This window comes from Vigna angularis, chromosome 2, assembly GCF_016808095.1.
Source record: "Vigna angularis cultivar LongXiaoDou No.4 chromosome 2, ASM1680809v1, whole genome shotgun sequence".
Classification (NCBI taxonomy): Eukaryota; Viridiplantae; Streptophyta; class Magnoliopsida; order Fabales; family Fabaceae; genus Vigna; species Vigna angularis.
Window position 1 is genome coordinate 26004986 of NC_068971.1, and position 22720 is coordinate 26027705.

A 22720-nucleotide genomic window follows, 5' to 3' on the forward strand; every position below is an offset into this window, starting at 1 on the left:
CTATGTCCAAAACCGGCACATAGACTAGGACCTCCTGCCCCTCTCACCACATAATCCATCATTCTCTACTTGACATTGGATGATTATTAGAGTATCAGGATAACCTCCAACTACAGGACCCTCAACATCAACATATACACAAATACCACATCATTATTGAATCTCTCCACGAGACTCATACCATGCTCATATTCCTCAACTCACATTATACCCTTACAAAATCTCCCCATAAATACTCATATCATGTTCAGATGCATAAATTCAAATCCAATAAAATCCAATCATCGCAGAAATCATACAAAATGAATATATCACAAAATAAATTAACAATACTAAAATATCACCATAAATGGTCACCGGAGAAGAATCAAATGTTTGACGAATCAAACTCACCATAAACGCCAGTACATATGACTAGTCACAACTTACTGGATTTGACCAGGGCTGCTCTATGATCAGGGATGTACCAACTCCGGTTTTTAAGATTCCTCTATCCTACCATCACAATTATAATTCATAATTCCATATCTACCACAATAACATGAATTCATCAGAAATTTTCATTCCAACAAGATATATTGCACAATAATTTAACAATACATAATCTGTTCAACAAGATTTAAGTTAAAAACTTGTCGAGTAGACTTCCAGGAAAGAGAGGTGCGTCACAATTGACAACTTAAGTACCAAGTCTTTCCTTAGCCAAAGTGTTCCTCAACTAGTTTTAACAAATTTCTTATTTTACAGATTCAAAACAACAACATATAATATTAACACAGAAATTCAATATAGATAGATATATAACAAGCACCTATGTTTTTCATTAACAGTATTCACACAGAATTTCAAGACATGAATAGTAATAAAACAATACTAAATCATAATATAAAAGCTTAGAAAGGTTAGCTCCCCTACCTTTATTCCAGACTTAATCTCTTGCTCAGAATTTGTTTCCCCGAAAACCCTCCAGAACCTCTACTCTTCTTGCAACTAAAAATTTATTCCTAACTCTTTCTTCTCTATTTCTCAAGCTTTCTCACTTGATTCTTCCTCTCTTTGTGCAAAATAGTCTCCCCTCTCATGGCTATTTATAGTCCAAAAATTTTACTATTCACCAATTTTTTAATATTATTTATTATTTTAATATTATTTTATTATATTAATATTTTAATCACCAGTTGACATATTGGATTCCTCAATAATGCCTTAAAATATGAGTGCTTTATCCACTATCAATATTTTAATTCTTTTTTTTTTTAATTTTTTTTTTAAAAAAAGGTAGAAGAGAGTTTGAACCCATGTTCTTAAAATCACCAAAATTTTCTACCAATTAAGTTACCAAAATTTCTTATTTAGCTTTCCATATTTTATTTTTTACATAAACTTATTATATTTTTAATTCAAAAAGAAATCTAGTAATAAAATTGTTAGTATTAAGGTAAATATTTTTCATGGGTCTTACAATAATCAAACAGAATAAATTAGAAGACTTAAATAGTTAAACCAATAAATTTTGATATTATAACGAAAATATTATATATAATATAAAATAAGAATAATAGTGATAAGATTAAAAAAGTGAGCCAACTTTTGATCCAACTAATTTTTATTCATAAAAAAGGAGTTAATATGTCATACTTGTTTTTTATAATTTAGTTATTATATATATAAAGTATACTTAAAAACACAAATCAAATAAAAAATAATATTTTAATATATGTATAAATTTTTTACATTCATTTTATATTTTTTTAACCTTTTAGTTTTTATTTAAAAACATATAAAAATTTATTCTCTTATAGTCATTTAAATTTAAAAAATGTCACCTATCGTCATTCAATCAAATATCATGCTCCAAACCTAAAAGCGCTAAACCCTTCAAGCTACTTCTTTCCTTCTCCTCATTCACAGTGTATTCGGAAACCTCACATTTCTCCAACCTTTTGCTACCAAACTCAACCATGTTTCGCATAGCAGCGAAGTTATCATCAAGAACTTCTTCTTCTTCCTCTGCTCTCAAAGCAAACCCATTCCCCACTAACCTCTCTCCTTTTCCCACTTCATCGTTCCGACCGTTTACCGTTGGCTTGGAATTAGAGTCCCACATGGTCGTCCCCGATGCCATTAAGATGATCAACTACGCCGTGAACCAATGGAGGAAGGAAAGATCACGTGAGTTATTTGATCAAAAGCCGTGTTTTTTGGCGACCCATTTGTGTGTTTCGGCCGAAGTTAACGTCTTTTTGTTTTTTCGGGTGTGTTTCTTTAGTTGGGTCGTTTCGGATGGGTTTGTGTGTGTTGAAGCACTGCCTTAGCTGTGAGTTAACTGAGGGCCGGGATTCAAAGCACGAGAATTCGAAGGGAATGGCTATGCTTGCTAGGTCCACGATTTTGTACGAAAGGTAATCCTTTGTGATTGCTTAGTTGTGTTGATTGGTGTGTTAGTTGTTATGTTGGACAATTTTGTGGGTGATTGTTTGAACTCATTAGAGATATCTTTTTTGTTGAATTTAGAGGAGAGTACACTGAAGCAATAGAAAAGCTCGAGGATGTTCAAGAATTAACCAATTCTTATTTGGGAGTTAGAGGTAACTTCTTTTGCTTTTCCACCCGTTTTGTTGGTTACTGTTATTGTTTATTTTCTTACTAGTATTATTAGAGAAGTGACATTACACTCTTTCTATAGTATTGACTGAAATTTGTGAGAATCACAAAATTGTGTGGGATGCACTCCTTATTTAATTAACCCCGCCTATGATTTTTTAGTTTTCAACAAATTTTGACCAACAACAAGGAATGTGTTAGAAAGGGAGTATTAGAGAGTACGCCACTAACACTTACTATATTAACATCACTTTTGCCAATGACTTTGAGTCATATGTTGGATTTTTGTTGTAGTTGGTGCTCTTGAAGCTCAGGCTGGGCTTTATTTAGAGATGGGGCAGGTTGGTACTTGCAAAACAATTGTAAAATATTTGGCTTCATTTTGCAGCATTATTCTTGTTTACTCACTTTTTTCTATGTAGGATGATTTGGCAGCAGCGGTGGCTGACAAGTGCATGAAGGTTGTTGAGAATCAACGGCAAGCAAAAGACTTTGAGATTCAAAGAAGAGATTTTGTGGCTCACTTTATACGTGCTAAAGCACTGAAAGGGCTGATTGAACTTGTCAAAGGCAATGTTGACTCAGGTTGTGCTAAAGTTGTTTTTGTCCATTGCTGTTAGTTGTGATGGTGCTTATATGTGCTTGATGCAGCTGAAGAATTCTTCGACGAACCTATTGATCAAAAGTATTGGGATGGTATCTCCTTCTCCTGTTCACAAGGTACTGTAGCTGACATTTTTCGACACCAAATTGATTTTTGGTTTTGTAGGTACTGCTGGTCTAACATATGCAGAATTCCTACATAAAAAAAAGAACTATTCACTGGCAAAAGAAGTTTACCGAAGTGTTGTACTTGGTGCTGTTCAAATAAGAAGGGCTGGCAATCCATACTTAGCGGCTGGCAACATGAGTGCGAATCAATTACTTGTAGGGTCCATGTGTGCTTATGGACAGATTGAGGCACTTATGGGGTAGGCTTAATAATAATTTCTGTTGGCTTTTCCTTAGCCGTGCTGCTACCTTCCTTTTTATGTTACTCTTGGGGTGTTTATATACCACTAATAACTGTTGTCTCAGTGACTTCTACTGGGCTGAGCATGAGTTGGGAAAGGCATTGACTGAGGCAGAGGAAGCCCATGGAGGTGACTTCTCCATTCTTTTTGTCTTACCTCAGCATTTATCATTGAACTTAATAATGGTATATTGACTAATGTATGGTGGCTGTCTATTTGTTGAGACCCTAAGCATCCCTTGGTGGCGGCCGTATTAGCAAGCCTAGCTCTTATGTATAGGCGTAAAGCAATTCAGGAACATTCAAGTGCGCTGTTGATTCAAGAGGTTATAACTCTCCAATATATAAATTGTCAGCAACAAATTTAATCAATTTTAACTTATAGCAAAGGCTCGTTTGTTTTTCTGCTTCCCAAAAATAAAAATAACAATGATTGATGACTAATGGGATGCCCCGGGATGTTTTATATCTGGTTGTGTTCTCATTTAAAGCATTGTGCTATGAAGTGAAATCTATTTCTGCTGCTATATGCAATTAATATTATTATTTGATTGTGCAGAAATGTGAACTGTGTATTTAACAAATTGATTGGCCTACTTTGGTCGAGTGTCAGGCCAGTGCCACTGTTTTCATAAAAGAATTTGAAAATTCTGTATGAATGAGCATTGGGGATACAAATTTAGATGCATATTTAAAACTTACCTGACTAATGTAGTCTTCGATTTATAACACATTATCTGCTTAAATTATTTAGGACCCCTTCACTCCCTTTGTATACCTAATTGATCACCAACAAATATTATTTAATTCAAACAATAATTATAATTGGAGAGAATCATTGACAGGGCCTTTACCGAAAAGTGATAGATATTTTGAAGGTTCCATCAGAGGAAACCAAGACTGAAGGTAATATTGTTGTGCCGTTTGATTCCGGACATCCATGTAGTGTCTATAAAATATCTACCTACACATAGTGAAGGCATATTGAAACCAAACTTTTTTTGTGTAGGTGGTGCACCATTTGTAGATAGAAGTGATATAGCTGCTCTTGCAAGAGGTATGTCAGAGTCTTTAATTCAGTACAGTACTATAATCTAGGATGTCAAAACCTGATTAAAGTGTGTTGGAGTATTTCAAAAGATTGTTATTTTAAAATGAACCAGTCTTATATTGTAGAAAAATTCTTTGAAGAATGTACAAGCTAACATTTACATTGAGCCTGCAAAAGCCCTTGAGATAGCCAAATATCTAAAGAAAATGTTATAGCGATAAATTGTTTATTCCAGTGTGCATGTACAAGGCGTAGTGATCCTTTGATTTTACTGAAATTAATTTAATTTTACTGTTTAAAATTATCTTACATAGAAATGTTATCATTTAATTTTGGCAGATAATGTTGCACTGCATCTGTAGCACACACATAACCCATAGGTCCTGGATTTGATATCATATAACTGAAAAACTATGTATGAGATTAATCTCTCTTGTATAGAAAATATACATAGAGTATTTTATTTATAATAAAAGAAATATCGACTAAACCAAAAATACAAATAAAATATAATAATAAAGTAACTATATAAAGAAAAGATATCTATCTAAGATATCTAATAATCTAATATATCTAACAATAGTTAAAGTAGAGCTCATACTGCAACTTGTCCTTCAACCACTTGTTGTGTTGGTAGTGAAATCTTGTCATGATTGCCAATGCTGAATACCATTGCCGAAGAGCCAACATAGGTGACTGGTGAAGGTATTTCAATGGTTGACTTACCCGAAACACACAATAGGGTGGAATAAGTGGAAATAAAGGTAGATACAACTGGAGAACCCAAAATTTGATCACGAATATGTGAATAATCATTAGGAAGTCCATGTAAGGTCAAGAACATGAAAAACTTTGATCTTGAGAAAGATTGAAAGCAGAGTCCGATGAAGGTGATTGTTGCCAAAGAGGATGTTGGACATGCTGCCACGTGTGGCGAGAAGTGGCAGTGGTGGTTGTCAGTCCAAAGGGCTGCAATGGCAATGGCAGCAATGATGACGGTGACAACAATAGTGCAGCAGGGGAGACAGATTGGGTGGTGGTAGCACAATAGTGGCGAAGAAACACAGTGGCTGAGAAAAAACTAAGAACAATGTTGGAAATTAAAAGAGTGGGTTTCACCGGGAAGACAGAGATTAAACCTGGTTGTGCTTAGAATGGAGATGGATGACTTCAAATTTATCCTTGTTTCCTTGTCTTATAGTGTCACCCTCTAGATTTATTAGGCTTAATAGGTCCGACTATAGCGTAGGCTGAAAAGTTCGTATTTACGCCTCTTTTACAAATAAAAGGAAATGATAAATCCTATATATTATTAGTTCAAGAAATGAAAAATAAAGAAACTAAAAAATCATGTATGAGCAAGAATATCTTCTTTTGTTATGCTCCTTGTTATCCTTCTTGAAATATTGTATTTTTGGTCTTTTTCTTCATCTTCATTAATGCACTCTTCAGAGTGTTAGTTAACCTTAAGAAACAGTAAACACAAGCCAAAGGAATGACTAGTCCCCCACTGAATAACATTATGCCTTAATATTCCATTTTAAGGCTCTGTATGTGCATGACTGTAGATTATTCTGACTTGTCTAAATGTTGCTTAATGTTATAGGTGCATATGCAGAAGTACTTAGTGTCCAAGAAAATAGAAAGGATGAAGGGGAGAAGATGAAGAACTTGGCCGAGTCTATGTGGAAACACCCTAAGATGTCACTTGCCGATGCTCTCGACACAGACACGAAGGTCATAGATACTAGAATTAGTAGGATTATTTAAATTGTCCTTCTTCAGGTAGGTACCCTTTTGCTGCTACACTTTATAATCGTTATCGATTTTATGTTTTTAAATTGATGATAAAAAGCTAATTTTTATGTAATATTTTATGAAATGATCTTATGAAAAGCTTTGTGCTTTGAAAGCAAAGCTAGTTAAGACTCTTAATCTACAACAGTGAAGTAAAGCTGTCAGAAGTCTGAATTATGCAGGTTAATGTGGATTTCCTTGCTACTTCTGAAAAATTTGATACGTGGTTATCAATTTCAATAATTACTAATGTTCTTATTGATATTCTTACTATTGATTTAGTGGGTGTTTGGAAGTTACACTTTCGTGGTGAAAAATCAAAATGTTGTTTCGTAAATTTATATTTATAATTATTTTCAACAGATATAAAAAGAGTAGTGATCTACTATGAAAAAAAATGCAGGGTTAAGTTCAAAGACCCATGACAACCTTGAAACTACTTTTTAATGTAGTGAAAAATCATAGTGTAATATAATGTCAGTAATAAAAGAGTGTAATATAATGTCAGTAATAAAAAAGTGTAATATAATAATTTTTACAGTCTCATTATCATTCCAAATACATTGAATAGCAGGGCCTTTTTTGTTTATACAAATTGGATATAAAAGAATGTTTAGACATGTTTTACGTTATTTATCACTTGGTTTTATTTTGAGTTTTCAATAATTTTTTCTTTAACATGTTTATCTGATAAATTAAATATTTTTGTTTAAATCCTTAAATAAAATATTCATTTGTATTTATTTTAATCTTTAAAATGTTTTTATATTTTATATTAATTTTTAAATATTTGTATTATCATAACAAATATGTTTTTCATGATATGATAATGCCACGTCAATGATATTGATCATTGATCAATAATACAAGGCTCTTGCCTTACAGAGTTAAAATTTAAAGAGAATACTATCTTACTCGTACATAAACTCGTGATTTTTGTCAAATAATTATATTTCACTATGGATATATTTACACAATTTTTTTAAAAGATGTTTAGGAGAAACTACTTTATAGAAATTATCCTGTATAATTTCTTTAAATTTTATTTTAACTTACTCATAAGTTAATTTTAAATTTATAAGTTTATTTTGTTTTCCTAAAAGTTTTTAGGAAAAAGCTCGTTTAAATAGTTATTGCAACTTCTTTTATTCGTAGGTCGTGCTTTGCTTCTGTAATCACTTGCAAATCTAATCTAATAATTAATTATTTCTTTGGAGTTACAATGTGGTACGCATAAAAAATTACTTTTTTCAAATTCAAAATATAGTATGCACAAAAGTTAAATAAAAATTTAATCTATAATAATTTGGAGCCAAATTACTTTAATTTCATTTTAATAGATGAGTTTCAAATACAAACTCATTAATTGATTTTAAAACAAACCCAATTAATTGAATATGTATTACATACTTTCTTTTGAATTTTAAAAAATAAAAATTCAATATTCATCATCTTTTGGTTGAAGACAATATCTTTAAAACGTTTCTTTAGCTTGGATTTTAACATCATCATTACCTCATAATAACTTAGAGCATTATAACTACCATCTTAATTAAGATTTTATTGGCTTGGTATAAAAATATCATTAGATCAACTTCCATCAAAATGTCATTAGATCGACCTCCATAAGAGAGTATGTTAGGTTAACTTTGATTGAAATAACATCAAAATAACTTTACTATTTTTTAATTTAAAAAGACCTTAGCAGATTTACCTCAGAATCAATTCATGATTAAACAAAACATTTATTACCAACACAATGTCTCAAAATTTAACGAGTGAATAACTTAGTTTAAGCTTGCCACGCAGTTTGAGTTCAGTTTACCAAACCAAGAAAAACAGCATTCATGGCATTACTCAAACATACTCAAGAACATCAGAAGTTCACCTCTACACAGATTTTAGATTAAGGAAGATTGTGTACACAGATACAAGATTACGAAGATTTTCAAATGACATGGCAATTTGAAAATTTGTTCATGAAACCAGTAAAATAAAGTTAAACATGACTTTATATACGACAGCATTTACTCGCACAGACCAAAAAATTGTTCAGAGAGGAAGGTTAAGACCTTTGCCAACATCAACCCCAATCACCTGAAGTATTCCCTTGTTTATTATCTGCAAAACCACACAATCAACCAAACTCATAGCCAATGTTTATGCTCAAACAATGGTAAGAAAATAAAAATAAAAATAAGGATGATTGAACAAATGAAATCATTACTCACAAACTCTACAACAAAAACTCCAATGATTCCAATCATGCAAGCTCTAGAGTTCCATATTTCTGCAGTCCTAGTGAACCCAAGAAACGGAGGCTTAAACTGCGGCTCAACTTTTGGAAATTCCACCTGAAAGAAGCAAGCAAACATGCCCAATTGCTTCATAATCCCCAACAACATCAACAACAAACAAAAACTGCAACAAGAAATGGGAATGACAGAAGAAGCAAAAGAAGAAGCTTTACACCAGCAGGGGGCTTGACTGCGTGTACAACGAGGGAAACCCTTTTAGATCGATTCAAAGAACGATTTTGAAGCAAAAAAAGATGATTTTTTGGAGAGTTGATTGATGGGGTTGTTGCAGGTATGAGTGATGGCAGCAAAGTGGAGGATGAAGTTGCCATGGCTATGGTTGACAAGCACAACCGGTGCTTCTTCCTGTGGCTTATCTAGTTCTTTTTTCATTTCTTATTTGCTCTTGTTTTTTGTGTGGTTGAGATTGGAACAAGTGAGACTGAAAAATTGTCTACGTGTAACTATAAGTGTGGTCGGTAATGCTATATATCTGGTTATTTAAAAAATTATAAACACTCAAATTTTGTCTAAGCAGTGTCTTTCGCTAATAAATCGATTTTTAAGAAACTCTGTAAATGAATATTGTTAATATCATTTTCTGTAATAGACTTATTTTTTTATTTATGGGGGAGAATTTCATTTAAGATATTCGAATAGTAACATCATTAGCAGGGGAGAAAAATGGTTAGAATTTAGTTTATGAAGAGTTTAATTGTCGTTATTTTTTTCTATTTTTTTTTTAATTTTTGAAAGAAAATTGGAATATTTTTTTTGGAATTTGACTTTGGAATAATGTAATTCAAAGTGGATTTTTGATGTTGGACAACAGCGTTCATAAATGGGAACTCGATTTCTAGAACTAGTTATTTTCTGACATTTAACAACATTGTTCACAATGACAAATTTGACTCCGTAAACATCCAATTCTGACTAATAATTTTTCAATCCTAATAATTGTAATTATAATCCTTATATTTAAAACAAAGATCTTGTAGTTTTTGTTTCAAATTTCTCCTCACAATTTGAATTGCCGATAATTTTGGTCATGAAATTCATTTTGCGCAATTTAGATCCCTTAATCATTAATTAATTATTACTTTGTTCCATTTGTAATTTAAAAAACATATTAGTTTACCATCAAATTATAGTATTATGTGTATTTCCTCCAATTTCATTATCTCATGTCCAAAGTAACAAAAAGTAAATGATAATTGAACTTACAACTGAAAAAAAATTATGTGTAATTAAAAATGAAAGAACTAAAATTACATTAAAATATTCAAAGACCTAAATTAAATGGAATTAAATTTTTGGAGATTAAAATTGTCAAAAATAATATATGAGCTAAATTATGGATTTGATAGAATTTAAAGACTAAAATTAAAATTAAACCTAATTTAGACACTAAAATAGAATATGCTTTCGACATTTTAAACGAATTTGAAATTTGAATGTATTCATATACATACAAATTTCTATTAATAACAGAACCTTTCATTTATAGTTCAATAGAGGAAGAAGATTATGTGAATTTGTCTCACAAATCTCTACTTTAATTTTAATTTTCTTTCATATTAGTGTTATAGTAATAATTAACATTAATCATAATCCGTATTTTTTAAAAATAATCTTGCAAATATATTTACATTTTTTTTTCATATCAATATTTTGAATTTCAATATTTTATTTATTCACATCAACTTGTTCTTGAACCTACAAAATTACATTAAGATTAAGATTACCATAAAAAAATATAAATATATTTTATGAAAAACTCTCACAATAAGTTCTTTAATCAAATCTTACCATTCACAGTTTCAATCAAAGTAATATACTTTATCACAGTAGGTTAAAAAAAAGAAAAAAAAAAGTACATGTTACATAATAATCTTAACTAACGAGTTGTCAAGTAAAAACATATTTAATCATTTATCGATTTGCATCTAAAAAATTAACAATTAGAATCTGAATAATCTGTACAATTAGACGATATTCCACCCTTGTAGATAAGTAATAGATCAAAAATACCAGTAAGGTACCTAAAGATAAATTTCACAACTGTTCAATGTTCCTTTTCAAGATTGTCCATGTATTTACTCATCACATTGACTATTTGAGCAATGTTAGGTTTATTACATACATTGCATATATATCAAGCATTCGCACTTTAGTAGCATAAGGATCATAAAATATGTATTTCTTCTATATTTCAAATTGAGTAGTATTAAATACACATAAACAAATAAACAATGTGAAAGGAGTCATATTTTCATCTAATCACCATATCTAAAATCTTTTTAGAAGCTTTAATCTTTTTCACTTCATATTTTTCACTTAACAACAATTTCAGCTTTTGAATCTAAAACATGTTCTTGGACGCTATTAGCATATCACTTACATACATTAGTAGATAAACCTAAGAACCGTCATTTTTTATTCCTATGATAAACACATACTTAATTAAGACTTTTTATTATACTGATAAGATGATTAAATCATTAAATCTCTTTATCACAATCTTAAAAATTGCTACAACCTACACAATAGGATTTGCAATTTACAAACCTTGTCCTCCTTCTCGAGTTCCTTGAAACATTTTATTTGAGAAAAAAAAAATCCTTTTGAACATAATTATGGAGTAACAATTTTCACATCAAGTTGTTTTAATTTCAAGTCTAGTATTACCACTGGAGCAAGAAGAAATTTGATGAATGTGTGTGTTTGAGCACCAAAGAAAAAATCTCATAATAATGGACACCTTCTGATAGGAAACTGAGAGTGTATGTAAGGAGGAAGAGAGGTTAGTCAACTGTTAGTTAACAATTAGAGGGAGTTAGTTGCCTAACTGTGTTAACAGTTAGGAAGAGCGGGAATAGACTTTTGTATAAATTGTTGAGATGGGGAGAGGAGAGGGACTTTTGGCAATTCAAGTGTATAACAGACTGTTTAGTCTTGTTAGGGGGAGATTAGGCTCCCTTATTGTTTCATTCTTGTATTCTTTCTTGGAAATCAATAAAGTCAGAGGTTATACAGAACTTTTGCTCTGTTTGAGTGTGTTAGTTGGGTGAAGGATAAGGTTTCTTTACCAGAAACCTATCAATTTGGTCCGACCTGCCGGATCCAAATTTTGTGGACGGGGAGGTGAAGAGATGGAGACAACGACGGGGGCAAGATTAGAAGCGATTGAGATAACGGTGGAGGGAATGAAGGCGGAGTCGACGTCGGTACGTCGCGATTTACAACAAATTATGAAAATGCTGGAAAAACAGGAAAATCACACGGAGAGTAATTCGGAGGATAGCTCCGTGAATGATAACTGACACAGAGGGGATGAGGAGACCGGAGGCGGTGGAAGCGGCGAAAGAAGTGGAGCGCAAAAACCTTGGAGGAAAAAGGTTGAGTTACCCACCTTTGACGGGGACGAGCCACTCAGTTGGCTCAATCGGGCAGAAAGGTTTTTCGATATACAAAGGGTGACGAACGATGAAGAAAAGGTGGAGGTCGCCTACGTAAGCATGGAGGGCAGCGCGGCGTACTGGTTCACTTTTTGGAAAGAGAAAGCGAGAAACCGAACGTGGAACAGGTTGAAGGAAGCCATGATTAATCGCTTCGGTGGTGGATTCAGGGGGACCGTATTCGAGCGACTGGCTACTCTGCGTCAGGAAGGAACCGTCGAGGAATTCGTACGTCATTTTGAAGTATTGATGGGGCAGACGACGAGGATTCCAGAGGATCAGGTGATGGGCTACTTCTTAGCCGGTTTACGGGAGGACGTGAAGGGTCAGGTGCAGATCCAGAACCCATCGGCGTTGATGGAGGCGATGAGGATTGCGTGCGACGTAGAAGATGCGATGAGGAAAGCGTAGGGAAGCCAGGCTAGTGGACTCAAGATGAACCCATTCGGTGCGCGATCAATGGGTAGCGTGACGCGATCGGAATCGGCGAAACCAGTGACGAACCCGTTGGGAAGAACCGAGGGTGGAGGATTCGCGAGGAGAGAGGGAGCGGCAGCTAACACCGTAGTGAGGGGGAGCACTGCGATTGGGGGAGAAGGTCGAGGCCGAATGGTTCGAAACTTACCCTACCCCGAGTTTCTTAAAAGAAAGGAGGAGGGGCGTTGCTTCCGATGTGGCGACCCGTTTGCACCAGGCCATCGATGCGCCGAGAGGAGCCTACGGGTGTTATTGCTAGCAGAGGACGAAGACGAAGGGGAAGAGGGCGAGGTAAACGGCGACCAGGAGGAAAAAGTGATGGAGTTGTCCGCGTGCTCGGCAGAAGGCTGGACCAGCCCGGGAACCTTAAAGTTGACGGGGAAAATTGGTGAACGGAGGGTGGTGGTGCTCATAGACAGCGGAGCGAGCCACAACTATATCAGTAAGAGGACCACGAAAGAGATGGGCTTGCCGGTGATCGATACGGTACCATACCCCGTGAGTTTGGGCGACGGGTGTCGACGGATTACCCAAGGACGATGTGAAGGGGTGATTATCCGACTGGAGGGGGTGGATGTGGAGGAAGAGTTCCATGTTTTTGAGTTGGGGGGCGTCGACATTATTCTAGGGTTGCATGGTTGGCTAAATTGGGCAAAGTGCGGACGAACTGGGGTAGCATGACAATGGAATATATGGTGGGGAATAAATAGATCACGATCAAGGGTGGTCCAGCCCTATCGCGCCAGCTGGTGAAAGCGAGATCTTTGTGGAAGCTGGGAGATAACGCTGAGTCAGGAGCATTGGTGTGGGGTTTAAGTGCAATAGAGACCGCTGAAGACGGTGAGTGGGGAACAGATGTGACAGGCCAGCAGCAGGCTGAACTGGAAAAGCTGTTGCAAACCCACTATCGCTTATTCCAAGATGTGCACGGGCTGCCCCCAACACGTCACCTACAGCACCGAATCAAGTTGAAAGTAGGTGTAGACCCTATAAATGTGAGGCCATACCGCTATCCTCACATTCTGAAAGGGGAGATAGAAAAATAGGTGGACGATATGTTGAAGGCCGGGATCATACACCACAATACGAGCCCGTTTTCCAGCCCAGTCATCCTCGTGAAGAAGAAGGATGGGAGTTGGCGCTTTTGTGTGGATTACCGAGCTCTGAACAAGGCCATTATATCAGACAGATTCCCTATTCCGGTGATAGAGGAGCTGCTGGACGAATTAAGAGGGGCCAAGTACTTCTCAAAGATTGATTTGAAATCTGGATACCACCAGATCAGAATGGAGGAAGAGGACGTGGCCAAGACCGCCTTCCGCACCCACCTGGGACATTTCGAGTTTCTCGTGATGCCGTTCGGACTTACGAATGCGCCGGCTACTTTTCAGAGTACAATGAACCGGCTGTTACAACCGTATCTTAGGAAATGGGTGCTGGTGTTTTTCGATGATATTCTCGTCTATAGTGCAAACTAGGTGGATCATTTAAAGCAGCTGGGTATGGTGATGCAGCTGCTGGAACGAAATGGGTGGGTGGCCAACCGGAAAAAGTGTGATTTTGGAAGAAGGAAGATATGTTACTTGGGCCATCAAATTTCCGAATAAGGGGTGGAAATGGACGGTGATAAAATTAGAGCAGTGGTTGAATTGGAAGAACCCAGAAACTTAAAAGTGTTGAGAGGGTATCTGGGGCTCACCGGTTACTATCGGAGGTTCGTGGCGGGCTATGGCAAAATAGCAAAACCATTGACAGAGTTACTCAAAAAGGGGAGATTCACGTGGAATGAGCAGGCAAAGCAGGCTATGGACGAATTAAAGGCAACTATCACGTCGGGGCCCGTGTTGGAGTTGCCCGATTTCAACCAAGAGTTCCATATTGAATGCGATGCCTCAGGAGGAGGAATAGGTGCCGTGTTGACCCAAAACAGGAGACCCATCGCCTTCTACAATAAGGCCTTATCGGAGAACACCTTAAGTAAATCGATCTACGAGAAGGAGTTAATGGCTTTGGTGTTAGCCATCCAACACTGGAGACCGTACTTGGTGGGAAGAAAATTCACGGTGCACACAGACCAGCGTAGCTTGAAATATTTGTTAGAGCAGCGGATTACTACCAAAAGTCAGCAAAACTGGTTAGCAAAGTTGATGGGTTATGAATTTGAGATTGTGTATAGGAAAGGTAGTATGAACCAGGCTGCCGATGCTCTTTCGAGGAAACATGAAGGGGAACGGGAAGAAAGGGAGTTGCAAGCTATCTCTAAGCCATTTTGGCCAGACTTCCAAGAGATCTTGAAGGAGGTAGAGGAGGATACCGAGTTACAAAAGGTGATCGCTGGTTTGAAACGTGATCCCAACTCGCAAGGGGCGTACACTTTAGAGAACAAAAGGCTGCATTATAAAGGCCGACTGGTAATATCTGCAAACTCAACTTGGATCCCTAAGTTACTTGAGGAATTTCATGAGACAAAGACCGGGGGGCATTCGGGAGTCTACAGAACTTATAGAAGAATAGTCCAATCTTTGTATTGGGTGGGAATGAAGAAGGAGATTACAGAATTTGTAGCACGTTGTGCAGTGTGCCAGCAGCACAAATACGTAACAGCATCCCCTCAAGGCTTGTTACAGCCTTTACCAATTCCGCAGGCAGTGTGGGAGGAAATTAGCCTAGACTTCATAGTGAGATTACCTAAGTCACAAGGATATGATGCTATCATGGTGGTTGTTGACCGGCTGAGTAAATATGCTCATTTTTTGGCATTAAAGCATCCGTATTCTGCAAAAACAGTCGCTGATGTATTTGCTAAGAAGGTGATCAGGTTGCATGGGATCCCAGTGTCAGTGGTGAGTGACAGAGATCCCTTATTCTTGAGCATTTTTTGGAGGGAGCTGTTTAAAATGCAAGGGACTAAGCTCAAGATGAGCACATCTTACCATCCGAAAACGGATGGGCAAATGGAGGTTGTGAATCGCATAGTTGAAGGTTACCTGCGGTGTTTTTGTTCTGAACAGCCCAAGAGCTGGTATCCAATGTTACCCTGGGTAGAATTTTGGTACAACACAAGCTACCAAGGGGCAACAAGATGCACGCCATTTGAGACCGTATACGGAAGGCCCCCTCCCTCTTTCAGTCAGTTTATTCTAGGAGAAACACAGGTTGAAGCTGTAGCACAAGATCTCATGACGAGAGATGAGGCCCTGAAACAGTTGAAATATCATTTAGGTCGTGCCCAGGATTTGATGACACATCAAGCTAATAAAAAGAGAAGAGAAGTGGATATAAAAGTGGGGGATTGGGTATATCTGAAGATAAGGCCACACAGACAGTCTTCCATGGCGGTGCGACTACATCCAAAGTTGTTAGCTAGATATTTTGGGCCATTCAAAGTCTTACAGCAGGTTGGCAATGTGGCTTTCAGGCTGGAGCTTCCCGAGACAACGCGAATTGACTCGGTGTTCCATGCTTCTCAATTAAAAAAAGCGGTGGGAGATCAAATAGTGGAAAAAGGTTTACCCAAGGAGTTACAGGCAGCGGGACCTGCTTTTTGGCCAACAAAGATACTGGAGCGCAGACAAATACAGCAGGGAGATAAGGGGTGTCAACAGGTGCTGGTAGAGTGGCAGACCGGGGGTGTAGAAGGGGCGACGTGGGAAGATTTAGCAACAATCAAGGACAAATTTCCGGAGTTCAACCTTGAGGATAAGGTTGAAAATGGAGGGGAGTGTAATGATAGGAAACTGAGAGTGTATGTAAGGAGGAAGAGAGGTTAGTCAACTGTTAGTTAACAGTTAGAGGGAGTTAATTGCCTAACTGTGTTAACAGTTAGGAAGAGCGGGAATAGACTTTTGTATAAATTGTTGAGATGGGGAGAGGAGAGAGACTTTTGGCAATTCAAGTGTATAACAGACTGTTTAGTCTTGTTGGGGGGAGATTAGGCTCCCTTATTATTTCATTCTTGTATTCTTTCTTGGAAATCAATAAAGTCAGAGGTTATACAGAACTTTTTTTCTGTTTGAGTGTGTTAGTTGGGTGAAGGATAAGGTTTCTTTACCAGAAACCTATCACCTTCATTCTAATTATAATCCTTAGTTATTAGGCAAGGCTTATTATACTTAATGAAAAGAGTGTTGGATGCGCTAAATAGTATAGTTTCAACATTGGTCACTTCAAAACTTTTTTCTTAAAGATTCATTTTAATTCAACAAATCTTTTTCCTTCTGGTAGCTCCACTAAAACCCAAAGTATTATTCTTCAAAAGGGATTCAAACTCATCGTGCATTGCCACAATCCCAAATACCTTCAAAGTTAAGTAATCAGTTAGCTTGTTAAACCATACATCAAATGATTTTGTAAATTAATGACAACGATTGACCAAGAAGCAAGTTGTGTTAGCTGTCTCAACCTTGAATCTTCCTTCCAACATAGAATTATACAACATTCACATTGTCTCTCTAACAATATCTAATTACTCCTTTTCATTACTTCATTATTTGAATGTCTTCATCTCTACATAATTTTTAAATTATTCAAAGCATAATTCAATCTATTGTCTATCCTTAACCACTTCAACTTCCTACCATTTTCGTTAAACATGAGTGTTTTCAATGCTTGAAGTGACCGAACACTTTAAACTTATGCTTCATTGCAAAACCCAAGTCATCCTCAAGTAATTATTAGTTACAAAGAGAAATATTATGCACCTTCCAATAATGGAACTCTCAAAGGACCATAATAGTCAAAATAAATGTAGTTTAATGCTGCATTATCTTGAAAATTAATGCCTTTGCTACTTGACATATATGTGATTTATCTTATAGTTACTAAGTAATATGGCCTAGATGAAGATGCCATAACATTTTCATCTTCCTCGCATTCATATGGCCTAGATGAAGATGCCATAAAGACTTCTTGAACAAATCAAGTTGAATATCTCAATGGACTTCTACAGGTTGTACAAGTTACCTTGTCTCTTAACCTACAACAAACTTATTTTCCAAGATTCACACCACTCGACCTTTAACACTAAATGTAAAAATATCTAACATTCAATAAACCTATTAAAATTTGGTTCAGTCAAAAAAATGTAACACACATTAGATAATGTCTTGATCATTCCATCAATCATTCAAATAATATCTAATGCTAATGGTCTTACAAAGAACATTGTTGCTCATCAGAACATCACCACCATACCTCTTCTGATATATCATTAAGTAATCTTAGTTCAAGTACATATGAAAATAACAACTAGAGTCTGTAACCCACAACACAAAATAACCCAATTGCTCCCCCAACAACTAACACCAATTCCGCCATGGACGATGAATCACTTCCCCAATAATGATGTCATTTTTATTTTTGATGTTATAGTTGAAAATAAAAAAAATTCACTAAATTTTGAAATATAGAATATAAGCTAAGTCAATTCTCAAATGAAACAAGTTAATTTGGGACTTTGAGGATTGAAAAAAAAATTAAATTGAAGAAAACAAACCAAAAATCAAAAGTAAAAATTAAGAAAGTAAAAATAGATTAATTTATAAATTTAAAGAACCAAACAATCTAAATAGAACATTTATCGAAAGATTCAACCAAAGTTTCAAAAATAAACCAATTTAATTAATCAATTAAGATAATTATACGAATTAAATCAAAATGTCATTAAATCCAATACATATTTAATCATTAAATCAAGGGAAATTTAATTTTTTAAATAAGAAACACAATTTTCAACCACAAATAACAAAACTAAAATTAATGTAAAAAACACAAACTTAGAACAAAATAACTTACTCTTAAATAATTATTAGAAAAAATGTGCCTTTAGCTCTTCAAAAAATCAATAATTTGGACACATCTTAAAGTGTTCCTTCTTTCCTTACAATTTTTTTTGTTATTTAATCTAACTCCAAGACTGTGTTTTCAATCTGTAAAAACAAAATCTCAAGAAAGTAAAATGTGTTGTATTTTCTATAATTTAATCACGGAGTAAGTTTGATTATTCTTTTAGTCAATAATAAATTATAAATGATACCTTCTCACTCTTGCAAAAATATTTAAAATCACAATTTAACTTTCCTATTGTATTTTATATTACTTATACTTTTATTATTATAAAATAAACTATATATATATATATATATATATATATATATATATATATATATAATTATAAGAAAATCATTAACTATCAACCAATTTTAGAGATAAAAACTTATTAGTCACTATATTGACTAACTTAGCTACCATTTTATAAATAAAAAATTATTGATATTTAAAACAATCTTTATTATAAATAAAAAATTATAATTAATGTATGAATTAAAATCTAAATTGGTCTCTAACTCTAACATTAATTACTAAGAAATTAGTGTTTAAATTTAAAATTAGAGACTAATTTAGAATCAATAATAATAAATTGCTAAAATTTTGGTAGTTAATGCAAGATGTCATACCAAATGCAAGATGACACTGATGTGTTACATTTCTATATATTGTTAGTGTTAAGGCAATGTTAAAAAGAAAAAAAAAGTCCATCGTATCTATCATCTTTTTTTTTTCATGCATTAAGAAACGTAAAATAAAGTAATTTATTATCTGAAAGTCAAAATTATTAAAGTGATCACCATCTAAATATAGACTTAGTTAACCTTAAATCAAATAGTTTTGAAAATTTAGATATTAAAAATCAGAAAGCTGAAAAAATATATAATAAAAAAGATTTATAAACTCATTTCAAAATTTTAAATTGAAAATAGTAAAAATCCTTTATTTAAGTTGGAGTGTTATATTTACGATGAATATTTAAATTAGTTATTAATTTAGAGAAAGCCATTGTAGTAAATGACAATAATTGAATATTAATTAGTCTATGGTATATTGTGAACAACATAAATTTTATAGATAATGATATTTTGACAACATTTTTTTGACATTTTAACATTATTTGTGTTATTATGTGATTAGTCCAAAATTACTCCACAATCAATAATAATAATCTTAAAAACCAATATAAATCAATAACAGAATGACATGTAAATAATGTTAAAATGTTGTTAAAATATCATTATCCAAATTTTACTGAGCTTCTTCAACTTTTGATGCCACCACTTTCTATGTGATTTTTTACTAAACCATGGTTCTCAATATGAAAGCAAAGTTGTTTTGAAACAATGGACATGAAGATATTCATAATTCAGTTAAACAAATATACAGAAGTGATAATCTAGTGGGGGCATGTGAAAAAAGCTATGTTGTTCATACATTAAAATATACGACAGACTCTCACACAGAATCTTTTGTCATATTGAATAGTCTAGTTCTTTTTTTTCTTTTTTTTTTCATGTTCGTACTTTAAAAACAAGACACCAAAGATAAAGATGTTCTTCTCTATTTTAGAAAACTCATTTCACATAAGAATATGATACAAAATCAAATAACAAATATTAAGAATTCGATGAAATGAAATACAATGAAATAGAACAATCATTTCATGTGTCTTTTTTTTCTAAAATCAACGTCCACCAGAGAGAAGTGATTCAGCAACTGAAGAAGTGCGAGAGATTGGCCTATCCATGGACGAAGGATAAGACATTGGACAATCCTGAAAGTCTTCATGCAGACCAAATCTTAAGCCGGTGGAAGATAAGCTAAGCAAAGACAAGTCTGGCAGAGGCACATCCTTCTCCAAGTACTGAACAACTTGACGCATGCTTGGTCTAGCTGAAGGATCTGAATGCGAGCAAAACAAAGCTAGTTTCAGCACCAACTCCACCTCCTCTGCCTTATAATTTGTGCCCAAATTTAGATCCCTTGCCTCAAGAATCTCACCTCTTTTCCAACAATTATATACCCAATCAACCAGAATTTCACTCCCAGAACACCCCACTTGCTCTATTGGCCTTCTTCCACAAACAACCTCTAGCATAAATGCACCAAAAGCAAACACATCAGAGTTTGTAGTGGCCTTACCTGTTCTAGTGTGCTCTGGTGCTAGGTACCCAAGTGTTCCAACCACATGAGTAGTGTGAGGGTCACTTCCATGCTCATACAATCTTGAAAGACCAAAGTCCCCTAATCTACCATTCAATTGGGCATCAAGTAGCACATTACTAGCCTTAATGTCTCTGTGGACCACAACTTGCTCCCATTCCTCGTGTAGATAAAGCAGACCTGAAGCAACCCCTTTGGTGATTCTAAATCTCTGGCTCCAATTTAGGGTCACTCTTGGTTTGTTATAGAGATACTTGTCAAGGCTTCCATTTGGCATGTAGTCATAGACCAATAGCAACTCTCCTTTGCGCCTGCAGTACCCCAGAAGGGGAACCAAATTCTTGTGCCTAAGACGCCCAATGCTAACAATTTCTGCCACAAATTCTCTCATCCCTTGTCTTGATTCATGAGACACCTTCTTCACTGCAACCTCAAGTTTTGAAATTGGCATCACACCTTTGTACACTCTGCCAAATCCACCGCTTCCCAATAGCTCCTTCTCCCTGAACCCCTTTGTTGCCAGGCTAAGATCTTTGTACTTGAACCTATGAGGACCATAGTCTTGCTCCCAATCTTCAAGCAGCTCCGTGAACTTCTTCCTTTTCATGACACGAACAACTGCAACAGTCACCCCCACGATGACCAAACTGAGTGATATGATGATTGGCAAAACAATAATAAGAACCTTAGACTGTTTTTTACTGCCTCGTCTAGGTAGTGTGGGGAGTTCAGAGATGGCAAGTTGTTGAGCCTGGCCATTCACCTTGAAGCTCCAACCCAAAATATAATGATAACTTCGAATTGACCCAGTTGAGGATGAGAATCCAACGTACATGCCATTGTTAAGAATTGGAGAAAGATCTTTGCTTAAAGATAACAAAGGCCTTTCTGGTTTGCCGATGTTTATTGGAGCTAAAGTAACATCAATCTGCTTCTTTAGGCCATCATATTCCACCCATAACTGCATTGGGTAGCCACTGATGAGACTCAAATTCTTAACCTCCCCGTCACTGTAATATCCTGCAGGGGCTGACTTAACCGACTTCAAATCGTTGACATCAATTCCAACATGGTTGTCATTGATATCTCCAAATTCAGTGTTCTGAATGGTATCAAGCTCCACCCCAAAAACATGGTTGCTGGTGTTGCCATTATTGATGTCATCAAACAGGCCAAGGTACTGGCTTGGCAGAGAATTTGGAAGCCCTTTTGTTGGAGAGACCACAAAAACAATCCCATGACCACTCAAATTCGGATACTCAGAACTTATGGCAAACACAAAGGAGGTGGAGAAAGAAGATGCACTTCCATTTGAGGTATTCTTGAAGTCTATTGGACTTGGGAAGAAAGCATGACCCTTTTGTTGCCTGGTGTAGTTGGTGAGTTTAAGCATGCCACCGGAGGTGAACTCAGCACCGCCGTCAAGATACAAATGAGGAGATGACCGGAACCCATTATAGGAGAAACTCACGGAATCTTCACCAGCCACTGTTGTTGCCAGCACAAACACCGCTGTTACAACCTTGAAAAACATGGTCTTCTATGTTTCAGAAATTCGTTTCCTTCTGGCAAAGGCTAAATTTCTCGTTTGTTTCTATGTTTTCTCGACCGCCCAAAACGTGTACCACACATTTGAACTTTCAATTGTGGTCCACGAGGAAAGATCCTGGCACTTTCACTGCGAAGAAAACGAACCTCCCTCACAGTTGCGTCTCTAGGTGTTAAACGAGAAATTCAAGATTTGAGATTGCAAAAGTTAAAGATTACAAACAACGCAAAAAATCAGATACATCACTTTCACTTTCTCTGTTTACTTCCATTTTTTTTCAAAATTGTATGTCTATTATTTAATTCACAAACATAGTTATTACCTTTTGGTGCATAATAAACAGACATCACGGAGAAAACGACTACTTCATTACTGATTATGGAACATTGGAACAATTCAATATTTGCCACGTAACATTCTCAATGTTATTAGTTAACGTTATTTTACTATGTTACCTTAAATAATAAAAATTGTAGCCATTAA

General features: G+C 35.2%; 3 protein-coding genes across 4 annotated transcripts; 1 reads left to right on the forward strand and 2 right to left on the reverse strand.

The window, feature by feature from the left end:
• The first annotated feature begins 1831 nt into the window (after nt 1–1831).
• On the forward strand, nt 1832–6602 carry LOC108327051 (uncharacterized). Of its 2 annotated transcripts, none has more exons than XM_052873471.1 (12): nt 1832–2172; nt 2270–2402; nt 2515–2588; nt 2899–2945; nt 3027–3189; nt 3256–3300; nt 3374–3575; nt 3682–3746; nt 3842–3942; nt 4462–4522; nt 4626–4673; nt 6274–6602. In XM_052873471.1, exons 1-12 carry the CDS (start codon nt 1962–1964, stop codon nt 6435–6437), a joined length of 1314 nt encoding a protein of 437 aa, XP_052729431.1. In that variant the 5' UTR covers nt 1832–1961; the 3' UTR covers nt 6438–6602. The 2 variants fall into 2 exon arrangements, with proteins under 2 accessions (XP_052729431.1, XP_052729433.1); XM_052873473.1 differs by having other exon boundaries at nt 1841–2172; nt 3027–3174.
• A 1682-nt stretch (nt 6603–8284) lies between these two features.
• LOC108328472 (light-harvesting complex-like protein OHP1, chloroplastic) lies at nt 8285–9144 on the reverse strand. The gene is made up of 3 exons (XM_017562341.2): nt 8935–9144; nt 8696–8818; nt 8285–8585 (listed from the first exon to the last, which is right to left on the reverse strand). Exons 1-3 carry the CDS (start codon nt 9091–9093, stop codon nt 8517–8519), a joined length of 351 nt encoding a protein of 116 aa, XP_017417830.1. The 5' UTR covers nt 9094–9144; the 3' UTR covers nt 8285–8516.
• Nucleotides 9145–20088: 10944 nt separating this feature from the next.
• Nucleotides 20089–22473, reverse strand: LOC108326877 (L-type lectin-domain containing receptor kinase IV.1). Its single transcript, XM_017560470.2, has one exon. It carries the CDS (start codon nt 22220–22222, stop codon nt 20210–20212), a length of 2013 nt encoding a protein of 670 aa, XP_017415959.1. The 5' UTR covers nt 22223–22473; the 3' UTR covers nt 20089–20209.
• Nucleotides 22474–22720: the final 247 nt, after the last annotated feature.

Excerpts from the sequence above, each read along its gene's own strand:
- LOC108326877 (XM_017560470.2), bottom strand. The coding sequence starts at position 22,222 with ATGTTTTTCAAGGTTGTAACAGCGGTGTTTGTGCTGGCAACAACAGTG.
- LOC108327051 (XM_052873471.1), top strand. The coding sequence starts at position 1,962 with ATGTTTCGCATAGCAGCGAAGTTATCATCAAGAACTTCTTCTTCTTCC. Across the intron at positions 3,190-3,255 it reads CAAAGGCAATGTTGACTCAG|CTGAAGAATTCTTCGACGAA; the intron begins GTTGTGCTAAAG and ends TGCTTGATGCAG. Across the intron at positions 3,747-3,841 it reads GGCAGAGGAAGCCCATGGAG|ACCCTAAGCATCCCTTGGTG; the intron begins GTGACTTCTCCA and ends CTATTTGTTGAG.
- LOC108328472 (XM_017562341.2), bottom strand. The coding sequence starts at position 9,093 with ATGGCAACTTCATCCTCCACTTTGCTGCCATCACTCATACCTGCAACA. Across the intron at positions 8,819-8,934 it reads CAGTCAAGCCCCCTGCTGGT|GTGGAATTTCCAAAAGTTGA; the intron begins GTAAAGCTTCTT and ends TGCTTCTTTCAG. Across the intron at positions 8,586-8,695 it reads GAGTTTTTGTTGTAGAGTTT|ATAATAAACAAGGGAATACT; the intron begins GTGAGTAATGAT and ends GTGGTTTTGCAG.